The sequence below is a fragment of the Gopherus evgoodei genome, chromosome 22, assembly GCF_007399415.2.
Source record: "Gopherus evgoodei ecotype Sinaloan lineage chromosome 22, rGopEvg1_v1.p, whole genome shotgun sequence".
Lineage (NCBI taxonomy): Eukaryota > Metazoa > Chordata > Testudines > Testudinidae > Gopherus > Gopherus evgoodei.
This window is the reverse complement of record NC_044343.1, coordinates 7472753-7498629: the sequence shown is the minus strand read 5'-3', so window position 1 is coordinate 7498629 and position 25877 is coordinate 7472753. Positions and strand designations below refer to the sequence as shown.

Sequence of the window (25877 nt, the reverse complement as noted above, 5' to 3'; positions counted from 1 at the left end):
GTAAGCAGGACTGCAAGATGGGAAAGGGATAGTCCTGGTCAGAATTTTTCACTGAGCAAATAATTTTTTTGGTTCAGTGACTGAATGAAAAAAAGTCTTAAAGTTGGTTTGGGATGAATTAAATGGTTTGTTTGACCCAAACTCTTTTTGGTTTATCGTTTTGTTATGGTTCCAGGTGTGTTTTACCCTTTTAAAATATTTGTAAACAAATCTAACTAAATTTCTAAACAAAACATCATTTTTATGAAATGGAAAGTTGAAACTTTTCATTTAGAAAATGTCTAAACTGTTTTGAGTTTTTCAAAAAAATGTGCTAGATTTGTGAATAGTTTTGGTCACTCTGAAAGTGCATTTTTCAGTAATTAAACTAATAGATTGAAAAATGGTGCTCAGCTGTCATCATAATGCTTTTGTTTGTTGTTACAATGTAGGGGTTGGAACGAAGACGGGTGTTGAAGTGCTGTTAGTGGGACTGTCACCTCTGCTGTATTTTGTGTGTGTGGAATCAGTTTAGTACAAGACTTTCCTGCTTTCATGGGCTTTCATTTTACATTTGCTTTTCTAAATGGCTTCCTCTGCTAGCGATTGGTTTTTTGGAAAGGTTTACGTATTTCCCAGCTGCTGTTCCAAGTCTCTGTAGCATTCACTTTACTGTAGTTTTCTTGGTATGTACTTACTTCTGCGTTCAGTAGGAACTTTTACATCTCTCAACACGGGAGATGGTCATGTCATCTATGAAAAGATGGAGCAGAAATAGGCTGAAGACTGGTGATGAAAACCATTAACGGCATGGAGAGACTTCAGTACCAGTAGAGAAAAAATGGGACTGTTTTAGTGCAGAGAGCAGAAGAATTGGTAGGCAATTGATGGAATGCAATGAACGGTGCAGAGAGAAAATTGGAGATTCGTTTTTGCCTTCTGATAATACAATAAAGGGACATTTGAAGTCAACAAACTGATAAAAAAACACACTTTCCTTTTACACAATGCCTGGCTTGTAGCCTTGAGTTCCAAAGGTCAGTTATATTAGAGCCCAAGATCTCACTAGGAGTCAAAGGATTATGAGCCATATACATGTCTGAGGATATCCAGGTACAATAGATAGAATTCAAAATGGGGGAGATTTTCCTTATCTGTCCCCCCGCCTCCTTCAGATCCTCTGTGCCAGGTTAGAGGCTTATGGTAAATCTCCCAGCCAGCAGCTGGAGACTATACAGTGTCAGTCCCTGTAGAGGAGGAGGATGTCAGCCTGATACTTGGAAAGCAGGTCTGTAATAACTTGCTACCTTTCCCCTTTAAACTGAAACTGAACCAGTGTGCAGAATTAAGCTAGGTTGAATGGGGAGGAGCGTCAGAGTAGGATTCTGGGCACCTCTTGGTGAGGCTAGTGTCCCACAATGGACTGCATGGTCGGGGAAATTTGTCCATAAAGAGGATGCTGGCAATTGTCTATGAAGCATCTGCTGCTGCCTCAACCCAGTTATTAGAGTAGATGGACCACTGGTCTGTTTTGCTATGACAGCTGTTCTGCTCCCCATCAGAGCCCCCGTGAGCGCTACTGGCATTGAGTGCTGTTACAAGTTAATGACAGTCCCTCTCTCTCCTCCCTCCATTTCTGTTTTATTACAAGAAGAAAACCAGAGGCAAAGTACTGACTGGTGAGACGTACCGGATGTTTGGCCTGGTCCTGAGGGGCTGCACAGATAGGCTCAGTCCTAGCTCCTGTTTAGAAGTGCTTTGTCCTTTGACAACACTCTACCTGGTGCAGACAAAATGTTCAAGGTGTCTAAATTACAGACTCTTCTCTGGGGCCAGGAACTTGTCTGTGAAAAGCAGGCAGCAGCTGTCATCTCCTTCTTCCTGTTCTCAGCCTCCTCTGTCCCTAAGTCAGTATTACCTCATGGTTTTGCAGGTTGTGTGCATTTTGGATGCCTGTCTTTTCTCCAAGTGGAGTAGCTGTGCCAGGCTGCCATCTCTCTGGAACGTCGTCCTCTAGCTGAGTAAGTGCTCGAGAATCCACTGCTTTGCATTTGCTCTAGAAATTGTGCTCGCTAACGAGAGAACAAACCTCCATCTGGTCCAAGAGCAGACAATTGATTGCTTCAAGTGGATACAGGCGCCTTTGAATTCTAGCTGTTTCCCATGGGTGTCTTTAGTCCAGTCATCCGAGTGTTGTAGTTCATTGTGTCGTCGTTTTCTCTACAGCAGGGTTTTCTCGTGTCCATGTTTGGTACATACTAGAGTATGGGTCAGATCCACAGTCCAGTTCCACTCCTCTCCAATTCTGCAGAGAACGGGAACCCTCTCCCCACACTGTGCAAGTGGGGCCAGCCGTGCAGTGCACTTTAACTCCTTCCTGTCCCTTTGGCCACCTCTCCCTGAGAACGGCGGTTCTTTGAGTTGCTTCTTGCCGGACATGTTGTAAAAAACCTGAGGGGATATTATTCAAACGTGAAACGCCGGTGTATTGATGTGAACTATTAACGTTCACTCCAGGAAGCATAATTAAATCATCCCTGCATACTATATTAAGGCTGTACAGAACCAGACCATGGGGGCTCTGATCCTTGAGGGGGGGCCTGTAATGTAACACCTGCATCCTTTGTCACCCCATATTCATTGCCAGATCCATTTCAAGCCCTTTAAGGCCTGCTGAATCCTCCAGTGGGGCTGGTATTCTTTTCCGAGCACTGCCCTCGGCTGCTTGGAGCTTTCTCGGCTCCCACGTGCCACGTCCTCTCTGTCTCCCTCAATCCTTGCATTTCACTGGGCTTGATGGGCACAGGGTGCCAGCTGCCCATGTGTGTGGGGCATTGGTGATCTTAGGCAGCCTCCCTTGGGTAAATGATGGGAGAGGGGAAGCTTCTCTTCTGCTTTGGTGCTCTCCCTCTCCAAGTTTGTGGCAGGTGCCTCTTTGCGTTTCCGTTCTCGCGCTAGCAGATTTTCCCTCTAAGGCTACATCAACACAGCAAGTCTCAGCCCCCAGATCAACTGACTCGGGGCTAAAAATAGCAGTGGGAGATGTTCAGGCTCCCAAGCGTAGGGAGGGTATCAGAGAACTGGGCTCCCATACACGCTACACTGCTCGCGTTAGCCCTGCAAGCCTGAGACTTGCTGCCAGCACTTTGTTTTGCTGTGCAGTGACACCTGCATTATCCTTTTGAAAAGGAAGAAAGCAGAGTATTTTCTCCATTCTCGTTGAGGCTCTGGTCTTCCCAAAGCCAAGGAAAAGCTTCTTTCCTACTGGCCCAACTTGACTGCAGGCCCTTAAAAAAGGGCAGAATAGCACAGGTGTGCTGGCAGCTGGAATAATGAGCAGCATATGTTAGTGGTTAAATTTTGGAGTCCAAGGCGCCTCTGAGCCAGGAAAAGGCTTGGCAGATAAAGGAACATCTCCAGTTCCCACTAAGAACCATCTTCTTGACTAATGGTATACTGACCGGTCCGAGGCCTCATTCTCAAATCTAACATCTAGTGTTAGTTGGACAAATCCCACTCTGTCTGTGGCAGGCAGCTGTTTGGGCGGGGCTGGCTGCACCCTTTCACTGTGCTCTCTGGAAAGCAGACACACTTGTGTGCTAGCACCAGGGTTCCAAGGTCCTCCAATTAGCAGCTGGAGTTCAGCAAAATTTAAAGTAGCTGTGCAGGTTGGTTCTGTTCTGCATGTATCCCACCAGTCTAACAACAAACGGGGCTGCAGGCAGGCCTTTCAGACAATCTTCCTTTAATACAAAGTCAATATATCTACATACACAGTGGTCTGAAAACCACTTACTGATTCAGTTTGAAATAACAGTGTGAAAGCAACAGCACTTTGCTCTCATACAAAGAAAAAAACTTATTCCCCCCCCCCCCACCCAAAAAAAACCTCTCCCAGTAAGATTTTGCTGCAACATACTTAGAAATTTGGGAAACTTTCACACAAGTAGGAAGTAAAATCTCAAATAAGCCTTTTTTCCCCCTTTTCAAGACAGAACATAGGTTGATTTGGGAGGTGGAGGGGGTAGCAGTTTGGTTGCATTTAGCTCATCTCAACAGTACCAGCTTGTGGCCATGTTTACCTGTCTAGAAAATAATAAAAATAATAACCAAGGGAGAGTAGTTATTGGGGCAGTGTCTCTGCTTCATGACACACTCTCTTCACCACACTTTGGCAACACACTTCCTTTTCATGTACAACGGCTGGACTATTCGACACATGGTCCCCTGCATGAAAAGTTCTGGGCTGTTGTTACAATACTCGATGTAATGTTCAAAAACCATGTGTGTGTCTGTGGGTACCTGCCCACCATGGCTCTGAAATTCCTCTCCCTCCACTTCAGTCATAAGACACTGGTATTGTTCAATCTCCCAATTCACCACTGGTCCTGGGAAGAGCAGGCAACATGGCCATAGGAGGAGGGGGAGTGAGTTACACCACCTGTAAGCCAGCCTGCAAACCTCATGCCCTTCCAGTGACACTTGATATGTCTGAGATTTAAAATAAAGAGACATTTTGTTCTTACATGAGCAAGTTAAACCTTTTAAATGGTAGAAAAGCAATATGTAGAAGTAGCAATTTGCACTGCATTTTTATATCACAACCATTACACGTAACATTTCTACAGTGAAAAAATAGACTGTCTTTGAACATAATATGAACAAATAAGCAAATTTTTCTTTTAAATTCATTGACTGATTCTTTTTTTTAAAAAAAAAGGAAAAAATACACTATTTTAAAAAAGGTAATGTCACTTGTTACAGTTACATCGATACTTTAAAGAAAGCCACTCACAGCATATGCCACTGACTGCATCTTGCTTGATCCTTCCAAATTATACAGCAAGGGCACGTTCATAGCTGTGCCTACGAACCTGGGGTGACAAGGACCGTCACAAGAGTGTCTCTGAGATCTGTTGTACTGGAGGTGGTGCGTTGGCAGCAATAGCTTATTGGGAATGATTCTCTTACAGAGGCTTCTTTAGAATCAGCCTTGTAAGGGCTCCATTCAAAAATGCTCCCCTCACCCCCGGGGAAAAACAAACAGCTGTGTGCATAAGGGGGTGGTTTAATATGGAAAGAAGTTCTACTTCTGTACAGCTCAAACACGTCTCATTCAAAGCAGCGCCCGTGTGTGTGTCTGGATGAGCTGAACAGGGGAGAAGAGAACCAACAGTCATTGTACCCAGTCAGGGAAGAGCCCGTCTCTACCTGACCACACCTCAGCTCTGCCCAGCAGGTCTGTGCCCCAGGTAGGGGACCCCTAGGGCACAGCCACTTTTTTCCTTTAAATAGCCTAAAAAAAAATAAAGGTGGGGATTAGGAGGAATGTTCCAAGTATTCAAAAGATGAGCTGTAAAACCTCTTGGGGGGCAGAGGTATTGAGGGAATGGTGTTGGCAAGGGGCTGATAAGCCCCGACTCAGCCTGATGATGAGACTGAGGTTTATTAAGACTCCAGCTAGCAGTATTCCTGACCTTAATTTTGCCTAAGTATTGAGATTTTTTTTAATTATATATATATATATATATATATTTTTTTTTTACACAGCACCTTCAACTCTGCAAGTGACTTCCTTTAAAGACCGCCAACTAGATTAGTAAATAAACTGAACTCTGATGATGTAACCAAAGCTGGTTTCCTGCTCTTCTCCAGCCCTCTTCTCTCCCTTCAGCAGTAACGTTTCACACAGGGCGCATTTAACTTTTGGATCAGTTTGAGGATGTCCGTACGCCCTCCTCAGCAAACACCACGCGAGGTAACCAGAGCAGTTCACCACTTAAAATCATCCCTCAGCGCCCTGCCGAGCTGCCTCGTCACTTTCCGGGTTACAACATGGGAGTTCCTGAAGGGGCGTTCCTTTCAAATCCTTCCCCCGCTCCCCACTGCATGGTCCAAATGAAAAGGGACTTCTTCTGAGTCGGGTTTATAAGTCCAAGCACTCCTCCCGGGCCAGGAGAGGCCTTCCAGGGCTGAAGTGGTGGGCGGAGTCTGCAAGGCGGATGGCTTGTTAGGTTGCATAGTGATCGAAACTTCCCAGATACTCCAGAGCTGCCTGGTAGCAGAACTGATATTCATCCTAGGCGAGGCCAAGAGAGACAATCAGCGTGTTAGTAGCTGTGGAACACCCACCCAGACATTCTAACGCACACCTTTGTCGCTCGCCGCCTCAGCTCTTCTGCTGTTGAGCGGAGACCAGAACAGCCCCTGCAAGAACACTGGGTGTACTGGAAATGAAGAAATGTTCTCGGACAGCCCCAGAGCCGAGCAAACACTCGGATGGATCATGGAGCTCCACAGGATGATAAATGCCTGCGTAAAACTGGGACAACCATGCCTGCCTTTCATAAAGGACCTACATCCATGGTTAACTGACAGCCAGGCGGGTCCCTGCTCCCCACAGGCAGGGTGAGGTCAATCTGCTAGTGCAGTGGTTCTCAGCTAGGGGGGTACATCAACTCAGCTAGAGATTTGCTTAGTTTCACAACAGGCTACATAAAACGCACTAGCGAAGTCAGTATAAACTAAGATTTCATACAGACCCCAACTTGTTTATACTGCTCTATGTGCTGTACACTGAAATGTAAATACAATATTCATATTCCATTTTACAATTATATGGTGAAAATAAAAAGACAAAAAAAGTGTCACAGCACACTTAACTGAGAAATTGCTTAAGTGAGGTGAAACTTGGGATACGCAAGACAGATCCGATTTCTGAAAGGGGGACAGTCGGCCGGAAGGGTTGAGAGTCACCGTGGTAATGGACAGAGCATGGGGCTGGGAGTCTGACAACCGTGGCCCTTGAAGAGAGCCTGTACCAATGTGCATTTGCCACTACACGGAATACTTCTGCTACACGACACAGTAGTTCAGCAATGCAGCCTAGGCCCTGATGCTCAAAGGCATTTAGGCTCCTAACTTCAATTGAAATAAATGGATATTAGGAGCCTCAATAGCTTTGAGGATCACAGCCCTTATTCAAAAGGAGTTTATGGAGTTAAAGTTTCCTATTAGCACAGTGGTTAGAAAGGCAAAAGCTCATTCATCCTCCAGGTATGAGGGAGAGGTTAATAGCACCAGAGGAAAGAGAGAATTCAGTGTGTTCCTGCTTGCTATTCCATTCACAAACACCCACGTGTGCTAGGTAATTGCTACAATGTTCTTTACCTCTGTCTGCACCATAGCTGGTCGTTGTGTTCGCAGCATCTTAACTGTCTGGAAAATATCTACAACACCCTCATAACGCATTCTCTCCAGGACGATACTCAGGGTGATAAACACCCCAGTTCTGCCCACTCCGGCGCTACAGACAAGAGAGAAGAACAAACACTGTGTTATACTCCTGTGTGTATTTTAGTAAGGAAGCAGCAGGAAGTGTAGCAGTTGTAAAGGCTGAAGGTTTTATTTATGTTCTAATATTTCTTAAAGCAGTAAATTGGCACCCCTGTCCAATGACCATAATAGTAGAGGCAGAAGGCTCCTGCCTATCAGTCCTTGCCTGTCCGGTGTCAGATTTCCTGGCCAACGTCCTCTACCAGCAATGGATGTACTAAAACCACCAGAGTCACTAATCCACAAATGTCAAAAGCTCCAGCAGTAGATAAATATTCAATTTGGAAATTATTTTTATTGCAATTAGAAAATAACTTGAGAAAACCTCCTCCACAATTTGGAAGCAACATTATCTGATTTAATGAAAGAAGTTCACACAGATTTGATGAGGTAATGCCCTCTATTACCTGCTTCAGCCAGTCAGGATGCAAGAATAGTTCTTGCTCCAGCGTAGCATCTGGCTTATCTGAATTAAAACAAAACAAAACCTACACAGCAATTTGCTGTGTTGGGTGAGCAAAATGAGGCCCTCCACGCAATGTGACGGCATTTCTCTGTTTGTACATAACACAACAACATTAATTCTGTTTTGGCTGGGAGACCAGAGCTGGGGATGGGGTGGAGGAGGAGAGTGTGACCCACAAGGACCTTGTGGAGGGGAATGACGGAATGCACGGCACCCCTGGTGTGTCCAAGGAGCTGGGCTTACAGAAATTACAAAATACCAGGTCACCCACTCTGTTAAGGAATTTGCACTGAGGCAAAGATGGCTGCTCGTTTGCCTACCTGCAGTGGACAGAAATTGGCCCATCCTGACCAAACTGTTCCTTTGTCTTATGCACCTGTCCAATGAAATCGATAAAACCCTCTCCTGATTTTGGCACACCTTGTTCGGGCCAGTCAGTGAACTGGAACTGACGAACGGTTCGGGACTGACCATCCTGGGGAAGAGCAGCAGAAAAAACAAAAGTTGCAGTTAAAACATGGGCTTTATTCGTGCCATTAAAAATACCAATGCCAAAGCTCCCGGCTGCCCTGTTAGCAAAGGAGGAGATGGAACGCTGAAGCACAGTGCACGGGGGTCAGATATCTCCACAGCTATAGACCAAATGTACTCACCTGTGAATGAAGTCCCTGGAATAGTGTCACTACTGCTTCATGCCCCTGGAGTCTACCTGCGCGCTGCACCAGTGCCCAGAAAGCATCGACCATTCTAGGGGCTGACCACACTCAGTCTTCTGCTGCAGACCCTTCCTATCGCACCTCCAATTTGGGCCAGTAAGTGCCATGGTGTCAGAATTACAGGCTAGAGCAGGGGAGGGCAAAGTGCAGGCTGGAGCCGGCCAGTCAGGGCTTTCAGTCCAGCCTGTGGGATTGCCAGCCCAGTGGCGCAGCGGGGCTAAGGCAGGCTCCCATAACTGCCCGGGTGGCTCCTGGAGGGGGGGCAGAGGGCTCCATGCATGGCCCTTGCCTTGAGGCACTGCCCTACATAGCTCTCAATGGCTGGGAACAGGGAACCGCAGCCAATGGGAGCTTCAGGGATGGTACCCACACAGGTGAAAACAGTGCGTGGCGGAGCTGTCTGCCCCACCCCAGGAGCCAGGGCAGGCAGGGAGCCTTTGAAGGAGAAGGAGGTTTCTGGTTTCACTCTGTTTCATTCCAGGGAATTAAAATCACATTTTAAAAGGAAAGCCGCCGAGCCAGTCAAAGTTTTTCCAGTGGAAGGGTTTTCCATCAGGAAATGCTGATTTGACTAAACTGAAATGTTTTGTGGGAAGGTGTCCCTTTTTGTCAAGTGCTGACGAAGGATCGAGGTGGACTTTGTTTAGACTTTTATATTAAAATGTTATGAAGGGCTCAAAATGATCTGATCTGACCATTTAAAAAAAATAAAAATTAAAAAAAAAGAGTGGGTTTAGTGAGGAATGTGAAAATGTGCATTTTTGTACCAGTTCAGACTGAAAGGAAATTTCAGAAATTTCCATGGAACGAAAATGCCAAGTTTCAACCAGCTCTAGAAGGCAGAGCGGGAAAGAAGCTATCTTAAGACTGTAGTAGAGTCTCCTGCATGGGAAAGATGGAGGCTCAGTTCCTGTATGTGCCAGGAGCTAAAAGGGCATGTGCTAGTGTAGAACTGCAATTGTAAAGCTAGTTCCACATACCCAGGGGCTTCCAGTAGCTGAGCAAAGCAGCACACCCCCATTGTTCTACCATAGGACACCTCCCGTGGGTCCCCCATTCATTTCAAGACCTGGCTGAAAATTCCCCTCCCTTCTCTTTAAATCCCATCACAGCCTCTCTGTCTCTTCATGCAGCCTCACCAGTCCTCTCTGCAACAGCATTCGTGTACCACATTCTGCCTTCAGCAACTCCCCAGCTCTCTGCAAATCTTAACTGAAAGCATCTCATCTTAATGCCTGTCCTGTGGGATGCTGAGGGTGTTGCCTCTATAAAAGCCTGTTGGCGTTCACTGTGTATGAAAGACACGACAGAGAGTACAGCTTTTGCTATCAGCAAGGTCAGCCAACCTCCTCATTCACTTGTGATTAATGAAACCAAATGGGTGGGGACTGCAGTACTTGGGGATGAAGCACCTTCCATGCGCCTGTCCAGAAGAGTCTAGTTCCTGATCATTCCCCACATGCCTCAGACAGACCAAAGACAGCAACATGTGCTCTGTGCATTTTGTCAAAACATCTCCCTGACCTCAGCAACTTCTGTACAAATCTGCCGAAGCATCCAAATGGGCACTGCCGAAGTTGTTGCTCCAAAATCTCCCTAGAATTTAAAAATCTTTGGAAAAGAATTCAGAGAAATTACCCAGTGTGAACTAACAGCTTGAAGGAAATACCACTAGTTGGAACGTGGTGGTGGAGTCAGGGGTTTAGGAGAAGCTTTGCAAACAGCTGCATAATAGGACCAATGTTGAGCCTGAGAAGACAGGAGCTAGAGAAAGACAGCCGATTTCAACAGCTTCTGAAAATCTCGGTTCATTTAACAGTTCTGCTCCCCACCCCGCAACAGGGGAAAGGAACCCCACGGGCCTGTTTTCCAATCTCCATTTCTGCCACATAAAATTCTGAGCTGGGACTATTCTCTGGATAGTCTCTTGTAATGAGAACTGTACGGTTGAGGCATGAACATAGAATTCACGCTTCCAAGCCCAGAAAAGAGAGAAGACGGAGCACTCACCCTGGCATCAGTAACCTTGAATTCTCGAAGGATATACTGAGGCATGTTGTATTCAGCCATGGGATCCACCACAAAGTACTGGTACCGTGCTGACCGCTCAGCGGGCCAATACTGATGGCACTTTTCCTGCCGAGGGGAGAAAAGACACCAGGTTAGAACAACACAGTTAACCCCTTATGCTGCTGGAGGGCTTTTCACTGTGTTGCCCTCCCACCCCTCAACCATCCTTCCCATGGGTCCGTGCTTACCCGACCCATCTCTCGCAGCTTGGTCAACATCACCACAATGGTGGAGTTGTTCTCCCAGAGCATCCGCCAGAAATCCTCGGTGGTCTCTGCCAGCGGCCCTTGAGTGGCAATGTAGGCTTTCTGTTGTCTGAAAGAAAGCACAAACCCCACACACAAGATGACAAGTTATTAGCAGTGGGTCTAGGGTGATGAGCTTAGCAACTGGGGGGACAGCATGAAAGCTGACACACAGCACCAGACATTTGGAAGGCCTTACAAGCTAGATGGGAATACAGCTCTTTGGAGATCTCCCAGGCTTGGGCTAGGGGTCCGTGACTCAAAGGCCTTGTGCTGGGTTTTCCCAAATTAGACTATGGGCTAAATCCTGACTAGTCATGCAGGAGGAGGTTGCAGCATGACACTTGCCACTCTCCCACGCACATTTGCGCATGACCTAGAGGGCAATCTGCTGCTTAGCCTATCTGAGCAAAACAGGGGAGGGTCAGTGGCCACATGCAGTGCATTTCGGGGACCACAGGCAGCGTATTGCCTACTCTGTGCACCCAGAGGCATGAAGGAGGGAGAGCCCTTGCTACATCTGGTGCTGCTCAGTGCCGCCCCTCTGCATTGAGCCTCTGGCAGGCCTGCACAGGCAGAAGGTCTTAGAGCATTGCTGCTTGGATGATCCTATAGCTTTGCTTGCTGGCTCCAAACAGCAAAAACGGATTGTTTCCCAACAGCTAAAGAGAGGCTGAGATAGGAACGATCTGTTCCATAAACATTCCCCATAGTGAAATCCAGCCAAGATACTCAGAGTCTAACACGGCAGCTGGATGGTTTTTTTCAAAAAGGGAGAGAGAATGTTATGACCATTAACAGCTGAGGTTATACTCTGGGGGAAAACCCCATATTTCAAGCTGCAATCTGATCACAAACAGTGTCAGGAAGGAGTCTGTCCCATAAAACGTTCAGAATTGCACAAGTGGCAGAGTGTGGGTGGATGGGATTCAAGTTCCTTTCAAGCACCAGGTGTGGATTAGAACAGATCGATGATGTTCTGACCCGGGCTGGAAAATCAATTCATTCAGCCTTCCTTCCCTTTTTCTGTCACTACCTCTTTAAACTGTATTTCTCTGAGCACCTTGCAAAAAGGGAAATCAGCTTGAATTACTCCCTGTTAAAACAGCAGGCCGCAACGTGTTGTCATTTACCTGTATCCATCGATAAAACTGGCATTGATATAATCTGAGCCCTCCACTCCCCTGATGGGCTGAAGACAGACCCTGGTGGTCTCGTATGGCATGATGTTGACAAGGCGATTCTTGAATTTGTTGCATGGGAGGTTGGCGCTTATGAACCTGGAAGTGTGGGCTTTGGAGTTGGCAAGTCGCTGAAGGAAAAAAAACACACACACTTGTTCTAACAGGTGTTTTTTCAGCTCCCAGAAAAGGGTGAGAATTGCTCAGATGCCTGGGAAAAACTGGCTTATTTAGGTGGGCAGGACGAAAGTTTCCATTGGTTTGGGTCTGATCTTAGACAAATGGTTCAGCAGCATCTTCATGCGAACCCACTGAGCCAGCACCAAGGCAGGTGAATTTCTTCCCCCTCCAAGTTCCCCTGCGTGGTTCTGGCTTTCATTTATTTACTGGGGGACAACTCCAGAAGCAAAGTGCCGGAGATGTCAGGGCCTTCCCCATTGCAAAGCCTTGTTGTGATTTGTTGACAGTGCTCTTCACGTTGGAAATACAGTATTAAAATCAAACGTGAGAAGGGGAAGAAAGTCAACCTGGATTTCAGAGAGCTGGACTAAAGTCTTCCAGCAGCAGCTGGTCTTTCCCCTGGGACCCACTGCAGTAGCCCTGGAGTCAGAAATGTAATTACTACTTTAATGTAGAAACACAAAAACATTCCTTTCCCCCTTGAAAGGGCCAGTTGTCTGTCATCCCTTGAAGTCTAAGCTGCAGAAAGCTCCTGTCAGAAGCACAGACCTTTCCTCTCCACCCTGCTTTACTCTCCAATAGGAGAAGGTTATTACGATTAAGTTCCTTAGGTGCCAGGGTTTTTGGTTTAAGTCCCCATTATCATCCTGCTTAAAAGAGCAACTTCAGGTGCACTGCAGTCTGCTGTCTGGGCTCTGCCCTCCCTGGAATCCCCATGTTAGAGCTGTGTTATAATGCTCGGCAATAGTCAACACTGCAGATTGCCTCAGGGAAGTGACTACAGTGTGGTTCTCAAAAACATCCCCATCGCACTGAATGCAGCAGAACCATGTGGATCAGCACGTTGCGAACACTGATCCCAGCACTGACTGGGCCCATGGCACTGCCCGGCTGTCTCCTGGACGGTCCAGTTCAAATGGAATCCCACCAGCACATTTTCTGTCCCTGTTTTCCTCCCCCTAGAGCTCAGTGTTCTGCCATTACCTTGAACTCCAGCTCCATGCCTGTCACGTGCTCCCCCACCTCTATCTGTGCCAGTTTCTGGATGTAAGTGTAGAGATTCCTGGCTGGGACCTCTGTGTTACCGCAAGCGACAGCCTCCAGCAAGGCGTCGTGTATAAAGCTGTACTGGTCTTCTGTTTGGACCATGTAGTTCCGCTGTGACCTCATGAGGGTGACGTGCCCATAAATGTCCACTGTCTTCTCATGCTTTATTCTCTCCAGCATGGCATCAATCACAATGAAACAGCCTGTCCGTCCAACTCCCGCGCTGGAAGGAGAGGTGGAAAGGTAAGCAACATAATCCAAACCCCGTTGAGAAATGTACCTTGATGGTGGACCAGACGGGAAGGGACAGCTCCTTAGGGGGCGCGCGCCATCGGGAGCATGGAAGGGTGAGCAGATGTGTATGTGAGAGGTAGACAACGAATGCAGTATGTGACGAGCATGAAAGAGAAGTAGAAAGCAATAGCGACCTTGTAAATATAGATACAAAGAATATAGGGTGGATGAATTACTGGGAGACTAGAACGTAAATCAGCAGGTATTTCGTGCATTCTGTTGTGTTAAGGGAACTTGCTGAATGACATAACCCAACTCCCATTGACATGAATGGGAGTTGTATGGTCAGTTTTAAAAGCTGGTTAGAGGATTTAGCCACACATGGAGCATTTAGTGTTTTTAATCTCAGGGTTTTGTCCTATCACCCAATGCCATAGCAACTGAGCATGCAGCATCCAACAATTTGGGGGTGTAAAAAGTAAAAGGTGTCACTGGTTTCCAAAACAAGGGTACGAGTCATCCTGGCACTTATCTGCTAAGTATAACTGCAACTCTGGTACATTAACTGCTCAGGTATTGAGAGGAAATGATTTGTAGCCATCTAGGATAATGGAATTGTGAGCCATAAGCAGTATGGCTCTATGAATAAAAAGTAATCAAGTTTGCCTGGCATGATTTGTTGACAGTTACCAAATTAATGGATAAATAGAAGCACTGGACATGCAATATCCTGATTTTAGTAAAGCCTGAGACAAAGGCTCAAAAAAACGTATTCTGAATTGATTCAGATTGGCTTGGAGGCAAACATTCCCAGGGCTGCAAGGACTGCGAACACCAAGGAATGGTAAATTGCAGTGTATCGAGTTGCAGGGAGGTGCCTAGTGGGGTGCTCCAGAAACTGGGTATGAAGTTAGATCTTCTTTAGGGCAAGTCTACACTGGCAGCGCTTTAACGGGGCTTGTGTAGTCGTGGCAGAGCACTGGGAGAGAGCTTTCCCAGGGCTCTCAGAAAACCTCCTCCACAAGAAGTGCGACTCCCAGCGCTGGGGCACTGTTTACACGGGTGCTTTACAGCGCTGGAACTTGCTGCACTCGGGGGTGTGTTTTCACACCCCCTGAGCGAGGAAGTTGCAGCGCTGTAAATGGCCAGTGTAGAGAAGCCCTCAGTATCATCTTTGTTAATGATCAGAGGGGCAGGGCAAACAGCATTGCTGATAAATTCCCAGATGAGACTGACTCAGAAGGCGTTGCAAACACCAGTGAGGACAGAAATACACAAAGGACCTACCTGTGGACAGGTTAGAACTATGGGCAGAAAAGCAACCAAATGAGGCTCGACTTGGCAAAAACACAAGTTAATTGATTTAGCTGGAAATAATCCCAGCCCCAGCTTCTACACTGGGAGATACTGAAAAGCAGGAATGCCAAGAGTGACCTAGGGGTGAGAGCGGATGGCAAACTCGACGCCAATTTCCACTTGTGACGTAGCAGCCAGAACCCCCCGTAAGATACTGGGCTGCCAACACACAGACGTCCCATCAGTGAGCAGCTGGGGAACAGTGACCCCCCCGCAAAAACACACCTGTAACGTGACATTTAATTCTAGGCCTCACAATCGCAAAGAATTCAGAGTTAAGCAAGCTAAATGAGAAAGGGGCTGGCAGGAAGGATTGGGATTTCCAGTTGGGTTGGGTGGAAGCTGTGGGCTCTGAAGGGAGCATGATGCTAGTCATAAATATCTGAATGGTGAGGATACGTAGAGGAGAGAATTATTTGAAGTGGAACAAACAGCTAGAGCTAGAAGTAACAGGATGAATTAAAAAAAGGATCTAGGTAAAATCTCAGGAAAAGCTTCCAGATGTTAAGTCTATCACGGATTGAAACAGCCTTCCACAGTAAGTGGTGGAAGACCTATTGCTTCAGTCACTTAAAACTAGATAGGAGAAAGCCCTAGAAAAATGTTGGGCACTGGCAGGGGAGAGACCCTTGATACTCATAGACTTAAGGTCAGAAGGGACCATTATGATCATCTAGTCTGACCTCCTGCACAATGCAGGCCACAGACTCTCATCCACCCACTCCTGTAACAACCCCCTAACCTACATCTGAGTTACTGAAGTCCTCAAATTGTGGTTTGAAGACCTCAAGCTGCAGAGAATCCTCCAGCAAGTGACCCGTTCCCTATGCTGCAGAGGAAGGCGAAAAACCTCCAGGGCCTCTGCCAATGTGCCCTGGAGGAAAATTCCTTCCCGACCCCAAATATGTCAGTCCCTCCCTCTTTTTTGCAAACAAGGGAAAACACTCCCTCCCTGCATCACCAGGGTGTTTTAGGGCCAGATCCTCAACTGCTATAAATCGATGTAGCTCTGCTGAAGTCAACGAAGCGACACCAATTTACAGCTGCTGAAGATGCAGCCTGTACTCTTTATAAAGAGATTTGGGATTATCCAGTGAAAAGCCCTGTAACAGTGCAGGGTGTGTCCATGCAACATACACACTGGTTTTTGTAGGCACCGGATCTGAAACATGAAGGAGAAAGGTTAGGAAGAAAGAGAACACAAGAGTTAAACCCATCAAATAGGTGGGGAAATTCCATTAAAAATATAGAGTCTTGAAACCCAGAAAGGTGTTTCTTGAGCTACAGGTGTGTGCTAACAGTCCGTCAATCTATTAGAGAAAGAGGTGGCCACAGCTAAGAACTGAAAAACAGAGCGGTCACTTCACCTCTCTATTAGCCCCAGCAGCAAGTTCAGCTCAATCCAGTCCACAAAACAACACAATTCCTGCCCCCGAGAGTGCCCACTCTGAAGAAATTTGCTCCAAGTCTGAGCCCAATTTACTAAGAACTTCAGAAAGTTATTCTATGTCACTTGAAGGCACAAGACGAAAAGTCGTGTCTGCTAATGTGTGTGTCATTCCTCGATACTGATCAGCCCCCTTTCTTACACCTCTTCATTTGCAACATCACCATGACAGGAGATCTCCTGTCAGACACAATTATGATAATTCTAGGTAGGGGGGTTCCAGGTCTGAACAAAGGGCTGGCATAATCTAAGGGCTTCAAAAGCACGTATAATCACTCAGATCTTTAGGCAGCTGGGAAACTACTGATGCTGTAATGAATAACATGCGTCACCCTTTTACCTCAACGCACAAAAACATTTGGGTAACATCAGACTTGCATGTGAAGGCATTTATGAATCAGCAGGGCCCTGCAGGTCTAAACACTCACAGCTAGAAATAGAGAGTTTCCTCCTCCTATTCAAAGGCAGTCCCCTCTTTTCATAAAAAAACCTCCTGGATTTCCATTAATTAGACTTCATAACACCTAAACCAAGCAGGTTGCTGGAGCTTTGGCAAGAATGGAGCAGCCGATGAGGGATCGGGTCACGATAAGTCGCCTACTGATGGTCCTTTTTTATTTGTTTTCTGAGAGGCACATGATAATAGCCATCTGCAGGGTTAGTGATAAATTGCCCTCTTACAAAGACTGTTTAAACTGTATCCTCCAGGAGAGGGAGGATTAGAGTCCCCGATTGCCTGTAAAATTCAGATGTTACTTTCCCCAGCACTGAGTGACCTGCAAGCCCCGCCAGATTTCTCCTGAGGCAGGAGGGGGATTTGTCTGAGCTGAGCCTGCAAATGTTCCTCATTGAATGGTAAATTGAATTAGGGCATGCTACCTGCCCTGGGGGACCTTCACCACTCTGCTCTCAGAATGACTGCAGCTCTCAAAGCACTTTCAAGACGCTGGTCGCTCTCTCCCTTGGACAGCCCAGCCCACTCTGCCTCTCGCCCTCCACATGGTGATGCTGCTTCCCCATTTCATCTTTCATCCATGCCCACTGTGACAGAAACGAGCCTGCACGCTCCTCAAAGGCCAAACAGTACTGAATAGCACTCTGGCAATGAGGCCTCATCAAAGATGCCAACTGAACCATTCCAACTCCAACCCCAATCAGTTCAGGAAATGCTGCTCTGAACAGAAACCAAATGGGAGAATCCTCCTCAGATGCTGCACGGGAGACTGAGATGAGACAGCTCCTGTATGCTGGGAGCTGCAATGGGAACGTGTTTGCATGCCCCACTGAAAAGGGGATTCACTTGGCAATGTGCTTTCCTCCTCCAGCTGGGGCTCCGTGTAGGGGTAGACTGTGGTTCTGGTAATAAGTGGGTCAGTACCTGCAGTGCACTACGATCGGGCCAGCGTCAGGAGGGTTGCACGTTTTGACCCTTCTCAGGAAAGCCAGGAACGGGGTAGGGTACTCAGGGACACCATGGTCGGGCCATGCTGTGAACTGGAATTGGCGTACCTCTCTCTTCTCACTGGAGCCATTCTGTGGAGTGGCAGAGGAACCAAGAATCACATGTGAGCTAAGCAAGGGCCATGAGCTGCATACAGCAAGTTACAGAACGTAGGAAGGGGACAATAGAGAGACGTGGCACCAGAGAGAAACATCACCTTGTGAAGGGAGAACGTCCGAACGCAGAACGTGGCCAATTCAATAGTGTCTAGTAAGGTCACTTGGATCATCCCATAGGTCTCCGTGCCCCGGCCTGGCCAGTATTGGTCACACTTGATCTAGAAAACAAAAGTCGACAATGATCTCGGGAACGTAGTCCAAAGAGCACAGTACACAGCACGGGACGCCCCCTCGTGGCATGGAAAGTAAAGATGTGCCCCTGGCAAGGGAGAGCGAAACAGCAAGAAGCATTGCTTGCTGAAGCATCAGAATAGGGTGAAAGCCCACAGATTCAGCTACATGTCCTACGTGATCACATGCTGCTTCTACTCTCAGAGCTGGAGTGTTGAGGCACATTGCTGGTCTGATGCCTGATCGATTGAAATGATTCTGAATGGCAGAACACTCAGAAGAATATTACATGCGATAACAGGATTCTAACCTTGCCACCTGATCTAACATGGGGCCAGGCTCAGAGCATGTTCCCTCTCCCCTTAGAGCAGTGAAGGGATCTAAGACTTTGCAGGTGGACAGTATTTTCACAACAAATCAGTGCTTGCAGGGGGGCAGCAAGGCAGGTAGCAATCTCCCAAAGGAGCAGATGAGGGCTGCAGATCAGAGAGACTGCTGCACCCCAACTCTCCACATGCACCTCTCTTGGGGTCTCCACCTCTCCCCCTCCACAGCATCTCCCTGGATCATGACTAGTCAGCCATCTCGCTGAAGTGTCTCACCCGTGATTTCTCCTCAAGCTTTGTCATCATCACAACCGTAGCTGAGCGCTGCTCCCACACCATCCGCCAGAAGTCGCCAAAAGTCTCCGGCAGAGGGCCCTGTGTGGCAATGTAGGCGTTCTGCTTCCGGTAGCCATCGATGTAGTTAGCGTTAATGTAGTCACTCCCCACAATCCCTGCATTAAAGTGGCAGAGAGAGTCAGTTGATTCGGCCTTACTGGAGCGGGGGGAAGAGCTTTCCAGCAGCTTGAATTCCTCATCGGAGAAAGCAGGTGAGTTCCCCAGCTCGAGTAAATCAGCAACCAAGTTACCTCAGCTGAGGATCTGGCCAAGGACATCTCCACTAGACAGCTACTTTTGGAGGAGACGGGATATCGAATACCAAGCCTGGCATATCTTATTTATTCTGCACTCGCACCTAGGAGCTGAGGTCATGGACCAGAGGCTCATGGTGCTAGGAGCTGCACAAACAGAACAAAAAGGTAGTCCCTACACTAAGGGCTTACAATCTTCTGGGGCCAAATATGGATCTGGTTCATGACATGCGCTGCACAGTTCATAGGAGAGTCCCACCCTGGATTGGACTGATGCCGCAGACACGCCTCTTCACCATGAGTTTCTGAAGCAGTGAGTCAGGACTCCCTGGATCGTCTGTGGATGAGCCCATCTGCACTGTGACTGGGCGAGGCATGGAAAACAGGGCTGGGGTCTGCAGGGGAAGTAGGCGGCTTGGAAATTACAGTGACTCGCACTGATTGAAGCATGTCGCATGACAGCTGCCTGCCTGAGTCTTTGACGAAGCATTTTTAGGTGGGTGGTGAAAAGCAGGATGCACGGCTGGAAGAGAGCCGCACCCCACTTAAAATAGACCCTGTGAAGTGTCTGTCTTATGGGTCAGAGTTAGAAAGCCACTTATGATTGGCGAAGAGGACTACTGCTGTGTGGGGATTTGTCCCGTAACTCCTTAGACACAGCTGCTGGCAGTATCGGCAGATTTTTGTTTTCTTAAGATTAACTCAATAGAGAAACATTTAACTCAAGTTTTGGGAGGGAAGGGGGTGCAAATGGGTTTCCCGTCCTCTTTGCCACTGCTGCCAACAGGGTTAGCCTGGTTTATGTGCGATGTTAAACCCATTCAGAATTGCCTGCCAGTCTTCAAAGGCAGTGGGTAACTTCAGTCAAAGGCTGTTTCCCCAGGCACGTGAATTTCTGGAGAGACCCTGGCCTCCCTCTTCCAAAATTTAAAAATTCCAAGTGAAAGAGCAGCTGTGTAGCAACAGCATGAGCATCAACAAAGGCTGAGCTTCTGGCATTAATCTCCGCAGCCCCCTTGGGCCAGCTGTGTCATTTGAAATGGTGGTTGGGAGCTCGAGCGATGTTTTGCTGTGTAACAGGCCTTGTTACAGAGAAGTCATTGAATGAAAATTACCCCCTCCCTTCTTCACCAGGCACAGCTGACATGCTGCAGACTTGACAAAAGCAGAATTTAAAGAACAACTGAAAAAAAACCCAACCCCAGGCTTCTGAGAGGGAACCTGCCAGAAGTGCAGAGGAAAGGACTTTGGCTTCAGTAAATCTCTCTGCAGATCATTCTTCAAGTGGGGTTGCAAATCTGCTCCTGTCTGCCTTGCCAGTTCCTCCTCTGTGTTACCATCTCTCTTTAGTTAAGGGCATGAAAAAGGCTGGACGATGGGTGCACGAGACAGGAAGAAACTGCTGCTGCCTGGGAACTGGTGGAGCAAAACATGCCCCCTCTCCCAGTGCTTTTGGGCACCAGCCACCATCATTCAGCTGCAGGCTTATTTCTACGCACAGACTAACGCAGAGCTGTCTGGGTGGAGGGTGGAATGGAAGAAGCAGAATAACAGGCAACACCCAAGCACAGAGCGTTACATTCTCCAGCAGCTCACTGGACGGCCTTGCTGGGAGTGTGCAGTGTCTGGATTAACTAGAGGAAGCACATGACTGGAAGCAGTTACCATCCGGTGGCTTTTCAATGCCTGTGTAAGATAACTTGGGACCTAGGCCCATTCCTCGCATGTGGGTGTCCCAACTGCACAACCCAGCACCACTTAATTGGCAGAGGTGCTAAGCACCGAAGGGGCCATGAAGACAACACACCCATCGTGCCAGGGTTGTGATATGTTGACCGAGCAGGAGAGAAGCTTCCCCGTCACTGCCGGTGCTGTATCTCTTCTGGAGAGACAGAAGGGACTACATCAGTGGTACTCAATCCGTGGCCCAATCTGCTGGGCCCACGGAGTTGGGGGTGCGGGCTGCCCCATGGCCTGGCGTGGCAGGGTCTGGGCCCCTGCTGCCCTATCTGGTGGGGTCCCAGCCCCCTGCAGCAGGGTCTGGGCTCAGAGCTGCCCTGCCCTGCTGCCAGGCGGAGACCAGGCTCTTGGCTCCTGTGTGGTGGGATCAGGGTAGGAACTACCCTGCAGCCCTGCACCTGGGGTCTGCTCCTGGCCCCACTCTGTGGAGGGGTGAGGAGGGGGTCCATATACTGGCCCACAATAATAAATAGGTTGGTCTAGACCATAGGGCTGTTAAGCCAGCATCTTTTAGCAGCTTGAACGCTAAACATAAATAGAGCCTGCACCTGTGCTGGCATCAGACACTCCCTGGGCTTTGGGCAGAATTAGACTGTTCCAGGTGTTCTGAAAATATCAGGAATTCTTCCCTCTCTCTTCCAGTGAATACGACAATGTGACTTTTGAAAGCCTAGCTCTACAATTTAAATGGCTCATGCAATATTAATTTCAGACAGAAAACAAGCTGAGACACAGTCATCTTTGTAATGAGAAATGTTAGAAATTCTCCTTCAGCAACAGCCAAGGCTAATCTAAATGGATGCTGGTTTCTTGGCAGATCTCCATTATCACGGTTTCCTCAGAAATGGAAATGCCACTCCCCTGGAATTATTTTGGAAAGGGATTGATTCTAGCCAGTCACCTTATCCCTAGAATATCTCAACTAACCTTTAACACCAGCTAGGGGGGACACCAGAACTTGTCCCAGGTCCTGCCCTTGATGCCTAGATGGACAATTCTTGACTGAAGAAGGCCAACCATGAAAGGCACATTCCTAGGGAGTACGCGAGGGTGAGAGGCTTGGAGCAGAATGTCACATCAGTGGCAGCCATCTGAGGAAGCCCCACTGCAGGGACTCTGTTAGAAGAACAGCTTTTCTCTCCATTAAAGCAGCTCTCAGCCCAGTTTGCAAACTGGTGGTTGTGTTGAGAGCCAGGAGCTGTGCAGTTTATTGCAAGTGACTGACACCTGAGGTAGTCAGAAGACATGTCAGTTCAGGAAACTGCTTAGAAAAGGGACTGTAGGACACGAAGCCAAGGGTTATTGCTAATGAGCATTTTAGTGGAAAGGTTTCTGGTTTGGCCTTGAATATTCAATAAGGAGCAGACTCAGCGTGGCAAAAACACCAGTAGGGTCTCAGAGGCTCCCTTCAGGCCTGTCACGGGTTTCCTCCAACCAGTATATAGTCTGGATTCTTCCTGTTACTCGGGAGTACATCCAGCTGGGAGCTAAAGCAGACTAACCTCCAAGTAAAGGGAGCACAGCTTCTAAATAAACGCTCCTTTGAAACTAAGGATGCAGGGAGTGTGACCAGGATCAGATCGTATTCTCATGACAGGACTCTGCCTGCTGCTCTACCAGGGACCTGGTGAGAGGAAACTGAGAGCAGTATCATGGTACTCTGTGGACCATAGTGCCCTGCGTTCCCCTGAAAAAGCCACAGGCTAGCAGTAGAGATCACCATGGTTACCTTCAATGGGCAGCAGGATGACGCGGGAATGGTCATAGGCGATCACGTTAGCGTAGCGGTTTTTGGGCTTGTTCACTTCAAGGTTCGAGTGCTCCCAGGTGAATTGCTGGCCAGGGTCGATGGACTGGAAGAATCAGGAAAGAAAACAACGTAGTCAGAAAGGAGGAGCAGTGGTGGTCAGCTCTGTGCATCCTGCCGCTACGGGTCAAGTCCGGGCTCTGCAGATCTAGCCAAAGAATGGGGTGCTCTCCATCCCTCACTGCTTTCAGTATCATCACGGTGATACGTCCCCCCTCTCCTTTTCTGTAACATGCCCCAGGCGCACTTGGGATATTTTCCATTACAATGCAAACAAACCCAAGCCCAGTGCAATTTCAGGCTGCACGTAAAGAGGCATCAAGTTGAGCAGGTAGGCAAAAACTTCCTCTCCATACCGCCGTGGTACAACTGTGCCTAGAATTATTATTCTAGCTTTCTCTTATGGGCACCGTATTACCAAAAATAGATTGACAACTGGGAGGGAGCTGGGACAAGAGCAACAGATATAATTGGGGGGCCAAAGGGCTGGATTTATGAGGAATAAACGGAAGAGCAAAAATCTATATGATTTAGCAAAGAAATTATTAAAAAGAGACATTTAACTCTACCAGTACTGAAGGGATGGGACAAAGGGTTATAACAAGGCATAATGGAATAAAAGTAAAAGAGGGAAAAAATACGCTAAATATCAGGGAAACGCTTCCTTATCAGTGAGAGGTATTCGACAGTGGGAAGGGAACTGTCCTGTCCCAAGAGACGCAGGGCAAAGCAGCATTGTTTGGGATATTTGAAAACGACAGCGCCCTGAAGAGCAGGGAATGTTTTTGTATGAGCAAAGTAATGGACAAGAGGACCCGTGGAGGCTTTGACCCTGCAATGGTTGGCATGTGCCCATTTGGCAGGAGAAGTGGTGCCTCTCCCTGGTCAGACAAGGGTTAAGGAATCTGGTCCTAAGACACTGAATCGACAGTAGCTCTTTCCTTGAAGGGATAAAGGGGACAACTGTGGAATACACTGGAGAGAAAAATCCTCTCCCCGCCTGTCCTGATGATTTATGCCAGGGTTGGTGGGGGGTTTTTTAAGTCCAGCTGTCCCAGATATGGAAATTAGGTTAATTATGTTTACCTCTAAATCCTCAGCTGGAGAATTAAATAAAACTCTGCCTTAATTCTGCCATCACTTTGGAGAGTCTCGGGGGGTGGGGGGAGAGTCCTCCAAACGGAGCTTGGCAGTGGCACATTCCACAGTACTCCCTGCTGTTCAGTCCTGCCTGTGCCCCTCCTAGGGGGCAGGAGTTTGGGGGGGACAGGCACACTGCATGCACATGCTGTTTGAACCAGTAGCTGCCAGTTCCCCTGAGCATGGGCTCTGGACCCTTGCTGTGCACCCACAGGCAACTGCTAGCTAGCTCCCTCGCCCTCCCCTCGGCACCCTAACCCACAGTGTTTCCATTCTCCTGTGGCGTGGCTTAGATCTGGTGCTCTGGGTGTGTATGTTATGAGCCATACAGCTGAGAAGAGGTGGAAAAGCTGGTACCAAACAGCAAGACATTAATGTCCTCTCGCTCTCTTGCTGTGGTGCATTTCTAACTAATGGGTATTTATACTGTTGTAATGTGTCTGTCTGCTCTCTGTCCCTCTAATCTCGCCTCGCTTTCATTTCATTAGTGCTGTTTGTTTAGCTCTTGCTCCCCAACTAGAGGAGGTTTTGCTGGAACTAAGCCAGGGCACTTGGGATATTGCATTATGCAAATGAGACTCTGAAATCTGTATAGAGCATATTAATTGGCTTCCAGCTTCCACGCACTCCCCAGACTCTGAGATGGGGGTGAAAGACCCCAATAGAGCCAAAGGATCTTCCCCACACACAGCTCTTATGGGGGAGACGCTGTCTATAGACCGGGGTCGGCAACCTTTCAGAAGTGCTGGGCCGAGTCTTCATTTATTCACTCTGATTTAAGGTTTCATGTGCCACTAATATTTTTTAACGTTCTATGACTAAAATATTGTTGTATGTCAAGTAAATACGGTTTTTAAAATGTTTAAGAAGCTTCATTTAAAATTAAACTAAAATGCAGAGCCCCCCCGGACTGGTGGCCAGGACCTGCGCAGTGTGAGTGCCACTGAAAATCTGCTCGCACGTCACCTTCGGCACCCGTGCCATAGGTTGCCTACCCCTGCTACAGAACATCACTAATATCAGCAAGTAGAGCTCACAACCAATCACTCCCTTCCTTTTTCCTTGTGAGCTGGACCGTCTAGAATTGAATCATTTGCCTAGTGACTACCAGCACGTATTATGAACAAATAATTAAATCCTTTGGTCAGTTTGCAATTTATGTAACTTAAGTCACAGAGCGAGCTGGGCCAGTCAATTGTGACAGCTGCACTTGGTGCTGGGATTTTAACTAACTAGCCAATGCCGCACAAAACCTGAGTTCTACGGGCAAAGACCCACCTCGGAAACTGGCTTTCGGTGACGTTCCAGCTACCGCCTGGCTTTGGCTAACCCTTGAGTGCACAGCGCCACAGTGTTTGCAGAGACCGAAATGAAAGCTTCGTGGATGTGAGCAAATCAAAATGCAAACGGAAGTAGCAGACTGTGGTCTGGGGTTTTATTTCTCCTATTCGCTCCAAGGGCCCTGCTAGCGACTGGCCATATTGGGACCCAGAGCTATTGGTGATACGAAGGAGAGCAACAGACAGTCCTCTGGGTATTAGTAATGGATGCCTCATTCCCCTTGCTTCAGGAGAGCTGGCTGAGGCTCACAGATTGTCCTACAACCTGTAGGTCTCTTGGGAGCCCCAGTTACGGACCAAGACCCACTGTGCTAGGTGCTGCTCAAACACAGACCAAAATGATGGTCCCTGCCCCAAAGATCTTACAATCCAAATATTGCTCACACATTTGTCTATTCTACACTGTTTGCTCTCTGCATCCCAAAGCACTTGAGCAGGTGTTTAACTTCAAATGTTTCATTAGTGTTATTGTGCTTGTGCCTAACTGCATTGCTGGACTGGGGTCTGGGTGGATTTCCTAGGCCCATGCTTCTGAGGACCTACCCAACGTGCCCTTTGTTGCCCGTACCTCATACTCTTGGGATAATTTCAAGTTGTCGTTGGCTTTGAGATGCTCCGTGTGTTCTGCCAACTCGGAGATGGAGATGGGTGGGTGGTTGAGCATACCTAACAGAAAAGACAGCGGGAGAAAAGAAATCTCATTTAATAATTAAATAAAACCCCAACCAATTATCAATGTTGCATGTTTTATAAGGGAAAAAATGAAAACAAGAAAAAAATTACAATGTGAGATCTGCAATGAAAGGAGGGAACGTTAGAAGAGAGAAGATTCAGGGCTCGAAATTGTGTCCTTGGAAGTAAAAAGGAAAATGAGCGCTTTCCCCTGT

At 47.7% G+C, this 25877-nt stretch overlaps 1 protein-coding gene across 17 annotated transcripts in view; it reads right to left on the bottom strand.

The window, feature by feature from the left end:
* Positions 1-4997: 4997 nt before the first annotated feature.
* PTPRS (protein tyrosine phosphatase receptor type S) overlaps positions 4998-25877 on the bottom strand; it is a 247104-nt gene continuing 226224 nt past the window's right edge. For all 17 annotated transcript variants that reach the window (XM_030540232.1, XM_030540234.1, XM_030540233.1 and 14 more), the window contains 12 exons: positions 25559-25656; positions 22433-22556; positions 18650-18825; positions 17915-18034; positions 17635-17789; positions 13157-13442; positions 11945-12123; positions 10755-10881; positions 10507-10632; positions 8101-8255; positions 7150-7285; positions 4998-6058 (listed from right to left, as the gene is read on the bottom strand). In XM_030540232.1, the coding sequence (XP_030396092.1) occupies positions 5990-6058; positions 7150-7285; positions 8101-8255; positions 10507-10632; positions 10755-10881; positions 11945-12123; positions 13157-13442; positions 17635-17789; positions 17915-18034; positions 18650-18825; positions 22433-22556; positions 25559-25656 (1751 nt within the window). In that variant the 3' untranslated portion in view covers positions 4998-5989. The remainder of the gene's footprint in view (positions 6059-7149; positions 7286-8100; positions 8256-10506; positions 10633-10754; positions 10882-11944; positions 12124-13156; positions 13443-17634; positions 17790-17914; positions 18035-18649; positions 18826-22432; positions 22557-25558; positions 25657-25877) is intronic.